General features: G+C 38.8%; 1 protein-coding gene across 1 annotated transcript; it reads left to right on the top strand.

The window, feature by feature from the left end:
• Window positions 1-486: 486 nt before the first annotated feature.
• Window positions 487-6,626, top strand: alx1 (ALX homeobox 1). Its single transcript, XM_016678542.1, has 4 exons — window positions 487-994; window positions 1,203-1,507; window positions 1,711-1,839; window positions 5,839-6,626. The coding sequence occupies exons 1-4, from the start codon at window positions 808-810 to the stop codon at window positions 6,184-6,186; spliced, it is 969 nt and encodes a 322-aa protein (XP_016534028.1). The 5' UTR covers window positions 487-807; the 3' UTR covers window positions 6,187-6,626.
• Window positions 6,627-11,606: the final 4,980 nt, after the last annotated feature.

The following is an 11,606-nucleotide window of genomic DNA, read 5'->3' on the forward strand; positions in this document are numbered from 1 at the left end:
GTCCATGCTAGTCGAGGTATACGAGTCAGTCTCGATAGCAATATTTTTATTCAATTCCTAAAAGATTGTTTTTAAATCCAAGAGGGGAAATTAAATGGTGTAACTCACATGATCCAAGTTCCTCGATTGATTTGTTGTAGCAGATGGCGGTGACAAGGAAGGATCTCCTCTATCAGTCTGTGATACAGTGGTATAGTGGAAAGCCTCTGACTGAAGACTGTCCATCTTGATATGTTTATCATGATATGTTTATGCTGAATCTGAGTGAATACTAACTAATGAAATCATAAAATCAAGACTTGTGACTTATAAAATGTCAGTGTTGAAACAAGAATGTAAGATCAAAATCCAGCATTAACTTAGCAATAGATTAGCAATTTTTTTTTGAAAGATTAGTTACAATTTACCTAATTTAATTAATTAACTACATATTTTTTTTATTAACCAATTAAATTATTCTTAAACTGCTTTAGTTTATCAACAGAAATATTGAGTAAAGTATGTCCAAAAACAAATTGCTTGGGTAAATTTATTGACAAAACTCTAACCGTTTGTTTTGTCAGTGTATTCAGGAGGAGGAGGGCTGCGTCGGGACCTTTAAGGAACTCATAGCTGCTCTTCGGGTCTATTAGACGTCGGGTCTTCGCCGCACAGCAAATTAAAACTCCATTGGCGCTTTATTGCATTACAGGACACCTCTCCACTTTTCTGTTTGCGTTTATTTCCCCTCCCCACACACACTTTTATATATATATATATTTATAGATGCTGACATTTAATTAGAGGGAGCACTTTATTGGAATTATTATGGAGTACATAGAGGATAAGTTCGCCTTGAAAAGCCAGGCGATGAAGGCCAGCGAGTACTACATGGACCAAGTCATGGAGAGCCTGGACAGCGCGCATTACTTCAACAAGCCATCCCCGAAGTGCACGCAGGCCTTCGGACTGCAGGGCGCCGAGCACCGCTCATCGCCCTGCGGAGATCAGAGCTGTGAGTCGGAACTTTTTTTGCGTTCCTGTGAACGGCGTGGTGCGCATCAGTGTGCACATTAGAGAGATTTATTTATTTTTCAGTTTTATGTTTTGTTAATATAATATAATATAATATAATATAATATAATATAATATAATATAACATAATATAATATAATATAATATAATATAATATAATATAATATAATAATTTTGTCTCCTATCAGCCAGTTACGGCGTGCCGAAAACGGACGAGGACTCTTTGCGCTCGGATCTCGCGAGGTCCATCGACAGCTGCTGCTCCCTGCGGGCGTCTCCGGTCACGAGCGGCCCGGAAAAGACCGAGCTGGAAGACGTGGGGGACAAGTGCGACAGCAACGTGTCCAGCAGCAAGAAGAGGAGACACCGGACCACCTTCACCAGCGCGCAGCTGGAGGAGCTGGAGAAGGTGTTCCAGAAAACCCACTACCCAGATGTTTATGTGCGGGAGCAGCTGGCCATGAGGACGGAGCTAACGGAGGCCAGGGTACAGGTACGGTACAACCTAGCTTACCTTTAGTTTTTTGTTAGTTTTAAGAAAAATTTCAAGATACGCTAATTTTAAAAACAAAGAAGCAAACATAAACATCAAATTTGTCAGTTAACTTTAAGTCAAAGATTTTCCTAACCAAAAGTGTTTAGTTTCTGGATTTAAACTGCGTTATGTTTAGTTTTTTCCCAATTTGTTTCTGCTAGGTTTGGTTCCAGAACAGAAGGGCGAAGTGGAGGAAAAGGGAGCGCTACGGTCAGATCCAACAGGCCAAGAGTCACTTCGCAGCCACCTACGATCTATCAGTGTTACCTCGGTCCGACAGCTACACACAGGCGAGTTTCTACTATATTTACGTTCATAAATCAGTTTTTATTTTTTTTTTATTTTTTTTTTTTGTTAATTTTATGTTTCGGACTGGAAGTGAAAGAAATGCCGTCGGCTGCTCTGATAAAACCAACATTTACAATTTAAGACATTTGGAGACATCTTTCGGGATATATTTTAATCTTTATTTCCGAGCCGAAATTATATCAGTATACCACATAAAATATATTTAAGCGATTTGAACCCACCTTCTCAACAAAATTAGTTGAATTGTACCCAGTTATTTTGTCTACACATACAAAAAATAATAATAAAAAATAACAACTTGCTTGGATTAAATCATACAAGTAAATAGAGGAAAACTAACAAGGTGGCATATGTAGCTAAGTCTGAATAAGGGTTTAATAAAACTCAGCTTACAGCCAAAGTAAAATTCGCTGCAACTAATTTGAACTTTCTCTACTGCAAAATGAATGACAGTTCTTACCTTGTATGAGCTCGATATATTAATTCCTAATAGGACTCATATGAATCATTCTTCATGTTCTCTGTCAGACAGGAACATGATGCTTCTCTGAGCCCCCCCAAAAAACAACATTAAATTCTAATGAGAGATGTGGTGAACAAAACTCATATTTAATGTTTTAGTGAACATTGAATGTACAAACTAATATGCTTAATCAAAGTAATAATAATAATAAAAAATGATTAAAGTGTATTTATCTCCAAAACTCATTTTTTCTTTCCTGGACCTATTTTGTGTGGATTCCTCCAGCTTGGCCTCTGATCTTTCTTTGGTTCGCTCACTTTTGACAAAAATGCACAACAACTTGCGTCAACGGCTCGTTTGCCATGAATCACTTCCAGTGAAAGCCATCTTCAGATAAGAGCCCCGGAACGCTGATTAGAGCCCCCGCGAGGTGTCACGTCAGAATGAATGGCCCTCATATCAGATTTCATGTCGGCCGACCATTAATCTTTCAGTTTGAGCAAAGGTCAGGTACAAGATGAGGTGAGAGGAGACGCGGGATGTCAGTCTGTCCTTTGGTTAGGCGTTCCCCTCTCACAAACTGACATAGAGTCTCCAAAAAGAGTTCCAAGTGTTGTGGAGCTTTTTTCTCTCTCTCTCTTTTTTTTTCTAAGAAAGAAATAGAAGCTCCATGTTACGGGTTTTTAAAATGAAGATGCTCTGAAATGAAACTGGAAAAGAAGAAGCGTTTCTTTCAAAAATCTGTCTGGGCTGCCTCACATTTTCTTCCCAAATGTTCCTGAAGGGCTTCCTTACATACCAGCACAGCTGAAGCCAATTATGGATCTGCTTTTAAAACCCATCCTGAGTTCTTGTAGCTTTTAGACGTTAGACCGGTTTTCTGTTGGTGCTTTTTTTCACCAAATGTGACGCATGTTTTCAACTGACCTCTTTAGAAGACTTTTAACTACCCAGGATTATTCCTCTGGTGCGACCACATATTGTTCCTGCAGAAACAAGTTAGTCTCACTGTCAAAGTGGACTTTCACTCTGTCTCAAACAGTGGTTAGCTCATGTTCTTTGCCTCCGTTTTCTGAAAGCCACACTTGGGCAAAAGGTGCAGTAAACAACCTTCAGATTAGGTGTTTCTTTACATCCATTTTCGTTTTCGGCGTAAGAAAGTTTATGTATTTAAAAGACCTGATTTAGACTCAATATAACCAGGAACAAATGCATGATTGTGTCGTCTTATTTCGGCCGTCATCTCATCGGATCGGGCAGAGTAACATCGAATCGGTACGACCAAGCTGCCTCGAGTCAGAGATCCTGCCTGAGATCTCGCTAAATGTCTTCTTTGTCCTCTGTGCTAAACTTAGAAATGCTCACTGAACGCTTAACTTTTCTGTAACCTTAGATCTCCAGTTGAGTTCGTCTTATGGCTTTTTCCCCTTTAACACCTTTAAACCCAGAAATGGAAGGTATTTCACTTCCTGTTCAGCTTTTCTGGTCAATGATCTGGACATTGGAGGAAGTCATGCAGGTAGATTTCGTTCACCAAACTGTTACTCCATTGGTCCAGGCTAAAAGTCGTTGCAATGAGCTCGGTTTGCTCATCTGATCAACACCAACCGCCTTCCACCTTATTTAGGCATCTGTAGAAGTCTTTATCTAGGTCTGTTTTCTTATTTCACTCTTCAGCTGATACCTTTTTTATACTTCAAATTTATACTCTTATATTTATAATGAATTTTTGTATTTGTTAGGCTTCTTAAACCTGGACCTGCGTCTAAATGTGAGCTGGTCTGACAGTAAAAATCAACGTTGTCTTTTAATTCAATTCAGTTTATGTCTATAGCGTCAATTCACAACAAATGCCGTCTCAAGGTGCTTTACAATAAAAGGAAATCATTTCAATTCAATCACACACATTCCAGTTGTTCCCATTTATCAGACAGTACAGAATGCTCAGTTAAAGTCTGGTTTTTATCTCTGTTGGACGGCGGTTTGCCCAGATGTAACCTTCTGGAACGTGATAACTTGTATTTTTAATTACCGCATGCTCCACATTTATTAGTACACGTGGTGAAAATATGCATAAACAAAAAATTAGAATACTAATTTAATTTCAGATGTTATTGCAGTAGCAGAATCAAACATACAGCTGTGTTTATATCCGTTAATGTTTTAACTCCTTTTTTTTCAGCTTTCTATGTGAGGCTAATTTCTCTTAGCTTCCCATCTTTCTGCAGATAAAGAAGCATGTCCCTTAACTAAATAGCATATTCTTCTGAATTTCCCGTTTTAAAACATGGTAGATTACTTCACCCTCAGCGTTGTATTTTATATTAATACTTTAGGCTGTCACTGATTACTTATTAAAACTCCTCAACACTGATCAACTTCTGTTAGGGATGGGTTTAAAATGCTGCAGTTTCTTTTATCTTATAGGAGTTAAAGAAATCTGAGATTTTATAAAAAAAAAAAAAAAGTCATGCTGAACATAGATTTTTGTTCCCTTTCTTAATAAAGGTTCTCAAATAAATATTTTGTAATAATGTAAGATTGAGCTGCTGCTACAATATATGAGTTTAAGGCTTTTAACACATCTGTTAATAACTGTGGAACTTTTCAAGATCTCATCTTCAGAGATTTCATCATCCTGGCCTGTAGAGACCAGATTTAAAACATATTTTCACATTTTTGTGAAAATACAAGGATTCAGTCATTTTATTTCTCGTCATATTCCTACAAAATAAATAAATAAGTAAATGTTGGCACTCAAAAAAATAAAATAAATAAATAAAAAAAGACTACAACTTTCCAGTTAAACAGCATTTTTGTGGTAAATTCCACATATTAAGCGGAAGATGTAAATAAATGAATAGCATTTTAAAACTTTTCAGATTTTCCTGTTTGTATTAGGAGATGTGAAATAAAGAAGGAATGTCAACATCGAACTTGGACCAAATGACCAGATATCACCGTTTTTCTTAATGAATTCCTCTTGGTTTTTCTAAGAGGTTCACACAGTTTTTTGGCCGATCGCTGATCTTTAAAAAGCCTGACCTGCTGATTCTGATTCTAACCAATACCAAATTTTTTTTGTCTGAAATGTTGCTAAATATAGCAAGAAAATCGCTGAGTTGGTAACAGTGAGTGACTTTTGGTAACTGCAAAAGTGCAGACAGACCTGGGGGGCGGTCATGTCTGACATCTGCCAATGCAGAGCAGCCGAGGACAGTCCTTCATTTTTCGTCTTTTGCTAAGGTAGGAAGATCGGCTCCAACTTATCAGTGCTCCCCTAGTTCTTCTTTAACACCAAAAGTCTCAAACTTTATCACTGAACATGTTTTTATTGCAGTGTGGATTTTTATATGTAAAGATCTCAGATTAAAATAAACTAAAAATATAGTTTTGTGTTTTTTAAACTTTAAGTGTTTGAAAAGCTGTAATTTCTCCAATTCAGCATTTTTTGTTTTGTTGTCCTTAGAAAAAAGATCAGCATTGAGTGGATTTAATGTGAAAATGTTCCCATCAGATCCCCAACAACCTGTGGCCGAGCGCGGCCCCCGGCGGCTCCGTGGTGTCCTCCTGCATGCTGCCACGGGGGTCCCCTCCGTGCGTCACCTCCTACTCCCACAACCCCCGCGCCGCTGCCGCCTCCACCGCCGCCGACCATGGCTACGTGGGCTTCGCCGGCCAGCAGAACCAGTTCGGACATGTCTCCCTCAACAACTTCTTCGGCGCCGACTCCCTCCTCACGCCGGCTACCAACGGCCACCCAGCCTTCGAGGCCAAGCCGGAGTTCGAGAGGCGCTCGTCCAGCATCGCCGTGCTGCGCATGAAGGCCAAGGAGCACGCGGCCAACATCTCCTGGGCCATGTGAACCCGCCGGAGGTTCTGAAACCAGAACGCCTGCAGAGGCAGGGTACGGACTGTTTCTGGAGTTTCCAGCTTCCCAAAGAACGTGGAAAATACGCCTTAACTCATGGGTCCATATGGCTTCGGGAGAAACTTCAGCTCAAGTTTGACTGAAGAGGAAATGGGAACGAGGAAAGTTGTTAGCAGACGACAGAAGGACAGTTTAAAGGGGCAGTATTATGCAACACTGACTTTTTTGAGCTTTACTTCATGTTATAATGACATACCTGGAGTGTTGCTTTGATTCTTTCATGTGTGTTTGAGGAATCCTTTAGTCACCGTAGGAACTATTGACCTGTGCAGAATGACTGGGTGGACCTAGCAACGCCTTCTAGACGAAGCTCCTCCTCTGAGCCGCAGTTTTCCGAGCTTCTGCCTCACAGAGCAGCTCTCTCCCCCAGTCAGCTCCTTCAGACTAGCCAGCAGCAATTAGTAAACACCTGGTGGAACTGAGCATCTACTGAGCTCATTATACAAGTTTCCTCTCAGTGCAATGCTGGTAAAAACATTGTTTAAGGGGTTAATAGAGGAGCCATGTTGTGATGACTTCCTGAAGGTGGAGTTTCAGAAAGAGCAGGAGTTTTTAAAGAGACAGAAGCTCACTTTCAAGGCATTAAAATATAATGTCAAATTTCAAGTCATATTTGATAAATATAGCAATTTATGACAACTGAAGGCAAGATAGTTACTTGATTGTGCTATAAAATGTGACTATGTTCCTCGAAAACACATAATACTGCCCCTTTAAAGAGTCCATACATACACAGCCTTGATCTTTTTCACATTTTCTTCCATCGGAACCTTAAACTCTGATGCATTTTACCGGATTCCCATGTGATAGATCAACACCAAGTCATGCATTGGCTAAAGTGGAGAGATAATGACTTTTTAAAGAAAATCTTTGGGATGTTTATCTGTTCAGCAGGAACGTTTAGTAGAATGGAGGGTGAGAAAGCAGAGGCAGACGTGACATTGAGTGACTGAATGTTCACACTGCAGCAAAAAAACAACACAACAATTTTTATATATTATAAATAAAATTGATTATTATTATTATTATTATTTAAAGTTTATGTGTTCATCTCTATTTTGCAGTAAATCTAACCATAAACATCCAGCAAGTTTTACTGTAGATTTGGGTGAAGGAATCAATCAGACCTGCAGTGCAATAAAAAAAAGGTCACAAGAAATTATTTTTGTAATTTCAAGGTGACAAATTTGGCCAAAAAGTTAGAACACTACTATCTTACCTGATGCTATTTTCATATCTGTTATTGTGGTTAGGGTTTTCATATAATTATTAATTCCACATTTTATTAAACCATATAAAACAGGCTAGGCTTTTTATGAGGCATCCTGTGGTGTGAGGAGAACTTTTCTTTGAAAGTTTTCTTCAAGACTTTAAAAATATTAAGACAGGTTCAATAAATATCTATAATTCTTTCTTAACAGTTTGTGTGTCATAATATAATATTCATTGTAGATCTAAAACTTTAAAAAGTGATTTGGCATGTTGTGAGTTTTTGTTTCATTTTACCACATCATCCTCTGATGTCACTGCATCTGCAGGTTTTGTTCCCACTTTCTTTCATTATTTCAGGTCTTCTAAACATTGTGTGCAGTGGATTTTATTTAGGGTTATCTAGTTAAAGGGGCAGAACACAAACACACACCTTTCTGATCGTTTCATTTGGGAAAAATGTGGAGACAGACTACGGACACATCACCACTTTGTGTTGGTCTATCACATAAAATCCTCAGTGGAAAACATTGAAGTTTGTTGACGTTTTTGTGGGGGGAAAAAACCTGCAAAAGTTCAACAGGCATGGATATTTTTTTTCTTTTTCAACGATTCCCGTGTTAATGTTCTGTGCGTGTTTGAGTTCTCGGTCAGAACAAACATTTCTTGCCCTCTCGTGATCTGCAGAGGTGAGAGCCGCTGTGAAATCTTCCTCCGCCGAGGTCATGGAGTCACTTCCTCACGACCAACACGTAAAGAAGGACGACAGGAAGCAGTAAAAAAGAGAAAGAAACAAAATCCCAAAGGCTCTTTAAAGAATTTGTGAGCATTCGATTGCTTTTTGGACCCGGACTGAAAAACTTTCCGAAACTTTCCAGAGCTTTCCTTTGAGTTCCTGTTTGACTCTGAGGTCCGGACTGGGAGCGAAGCGAACCGACTGTTCGTGCTAACGTGTCTGTGTGCTTTGTAGCAAAGCTCTGAATCCCTATCGTCTGCCTTTGGTCTGCATGGCGCAGTGCAGGCCACGCAGGCAGGTTCTGGAACTGTATTTGTGTTTTAATATGTTTGTGGAGGTGTAATAAATGAATGTCACTTCATGTGGGAACTGTTCTTTTTTTTTGTTTGTTTTAAAGGATACAAATTTCCACAAGCCAAAATTAAACCACAAAAATGGACAGAAAAGGCTAAATAACAAGAGGCCTTAAAAAAAACATTTAAATTTTTCTGGACTAAACAGGCTCAAGGGTTGATTGATATTACAGATTACATGCAGGTGATATATATTTTATAATGGGGGGAAAATACTACATTAAGAAATAATCAAAGAAGAGTTAGCCACAGTTGCTATCAAACAAATCAAATAAAAACAGCTGACATGTTTTCATAACTCATTTCATTTTGAAATGATGGAATGATGGCATCAGTCAGAAGTTTTGATTAGTGAGGATGAAAAAGGGTCAAATTTAAATAAAATCTAAAAACTAACATGGGAATGAGAATCCAAACTAGCACACAAAGAACCGGGCACAATCTCAACAAAGCAGGTTAACCATGTACGGAACAACATTAACGACAAGAATCAGCAACACAAAATAATCCAGATACAAAACCAAGTAACGACCAAAACCACATAGCCTTTGATTATGTGATCAGGTCAGAAAAGGTGTTTGCTTTGTTAATAATAATAATAATAATAATAATAATAATAATAATAATAATAATTAATAAAATGTTTTAAAACCTTATACCATGTGTCAAACTCAAGGCCTGGGGGCATTTGGACAAATAAACATAAATTTCAAAATAACTTATTAAAATAAACCATTTTATCAATCAAATCAAAGGAGTTTTCAACTTGAAAATGTGTTCAGTATTAATTAATTTAAAGGAGTACTCATGGAACCCAGAGGCAGATATCTATTAATATCAAAACAGTTTATTAATAGGTAGTTTTGTCAATACTTTTTGTAATATTTTTGGAAGTTTTGTAAAAGTGTGCAGTGAAACTCCACAGACTCTCACTGCCCAGCGGCGTGCGGCAACATAGTAAAGACTGAATATATTGGAAATTGAAGCATTTAAACAGTCAGTCTTATGAAACGTCGTCTCTGGTAGAAACTGCTGTTCGAGTTCTGCAATTGATCACGTTGCCCTGTAATTGAGAGCACGTCTCCTCGCCTGTCTTCTCTGACGTCATGCTTTTGTCTCAGTTAGAGGAAAGCACTATGAGGGAAACCCTGTCCGTGGAAGCGGCGGGCTTGATTCAATTAGTGCCGTAACTCGGATCAGATGCCTCGGATTGGAGACGACCTTGTTTCCTTAGGTTCTTCCTGCTTGCTGCCATTTTAACCCGCAACACCAGGCGCTCCATCTGCATGCATCACAACACTCAGGCTTTGATGGGGACGTTCCGGTGGAACCGGGGCAGAATGGGTTCTCCCCTTTTCTGGTCAACACAGACCCACAACAGAAATGTGAGGATTTTTCAGTGGACATCGTGAATTTAGCTTCACCATTAAAATAGTTGGCTTGGAGAAAATTATAGTTTGGTGGATAGCTTAATTTAATCTATGAAAGGGTTATAAACGTCAAGACGCCTTTATAAGTGATTGATGTTTCTATTACACTTTGTCCTTTTCAACTCACTCATGCATGCAGTGAGTTCTGAGTTTTACAGTTCTAAAATAAAAAAATCTGATGACTTTTTATTTTATTTGGACAATGTACAGCACTGTGTAAAACAAAGTGCCATGCAGAAAAGTATTCACGCCCCTTGAATATTTTCACTTTTTGTCACATTGTAACCATAAACTTCAGGGTATTTTAATGGCAGACCAACACAAAGTAATAACTGTGACAATAATCAGAAGGCCAAATGAAAAGGTCCATAGTCTTTTTCTTTATACAAATCTGAAATGTGTGGCATGCATCTGTGATAATTCCTTAAGCCTTTTCTTTGTAAAACCGCGTTATGCTGCTTTGAAGTTATGATTCTTTGGATGCTTCTTTACAAGCTTTGTATATCTGCAAACAGAAAATGTCAGCGCAAACTTAGACAACGGATGGGCAGAATTCTCAATTGAATTTAGGCCTGGACTTTGACTGGGCCATTTTAACACATGACCATACTTGGATTTCAACCGATCCAGTGTCGCTCTGGTCATATGAGGAAGCTGAATCCCGTGTTTTCTGGCAGCCTTCCTGGATTTTTTCTCTATCCATCTTCAACTCCAATCAATTTACCCACAGCATGATGCTGCCATCACTCTTACAGTGGAGACGGTGTGTTCAGGGGTGGTGTACAGGCAAATGTTCCTTGTAGCAAACTTTGTCGCTTCCTTTCAACAATGACTGTTTTCACTGCTATTCTTTCATAAAGACCAGACCTAAATAATGCTCTCCATGTTCAGCCAGTCCATTCAGGTGGATGTCCATGTTTTATTGGTTACACTTTTCCCATTTACGCATGATGACTCAAGCAGCACCAAAGAAATATGTTGAAGTTTATGGCTGCTGCATATTATCGTGTGTAAAAGGTTCAAGAGACGTGAATACATTGATTTGGCACTATAGGTAAGAAATAACAACAACAACAACAACAATAATAATGATAGAGTCCAGGTCCATCATGGTCAGTTGATCACAGGGCCGGCCACTTTGGTGCTCTCTGCAAAGTTTTAATTAGTGCCCCATTATATCACCAACTTACTTATGCCTACACTAAATACTTTTTCTTTTTCAGTTTAGGAAAGCATTTGTTCACCAAAGCATAAGTTATAAATACTCAGAAAATGTTGAAAATACTCTGATCTGATCAGGCGTGAAGCTATGAACCCTATACCAGCGGAGGTGATATTATTATTTTTAAATGTAGCATTTAATATTATTTCCTGTGCAATCTTTGGGACGGTCTTTGGGAATCACCTGGTTGCCACTAAAATACCATGATATGTGCTACATTTTTTTCTAACTGTTACCTCAGAGAGGGAGACACTCCAGCTTTCTCACTTCTTGAGATCTCTTCAATCTCTGACAAACAGCTGGAACTTTAAGGTCCGGTCTGATCTTCTCCTCCATGCATCACGTCTTCTCCCCCGCCCTCTTCGTTCCTGCTCCCTGCTCCTCTGGATCATTCTTTATCTCTG

Source organism: Poecilia formosa, unplaced genomic scaffold (assembly GCF_000485575.1).
Source record: "Poecilia formosa unplaced genomic scaffold, Poecilia_formosa-5.1.2 Scaffold185, whole genome shotgun sequence".
NCBI lineage: Eukaryota > Metazoa > Chordata > Actinopteri > Cyprinodontiformes > Poeciliidae > Poecilia > Poecilia formosa.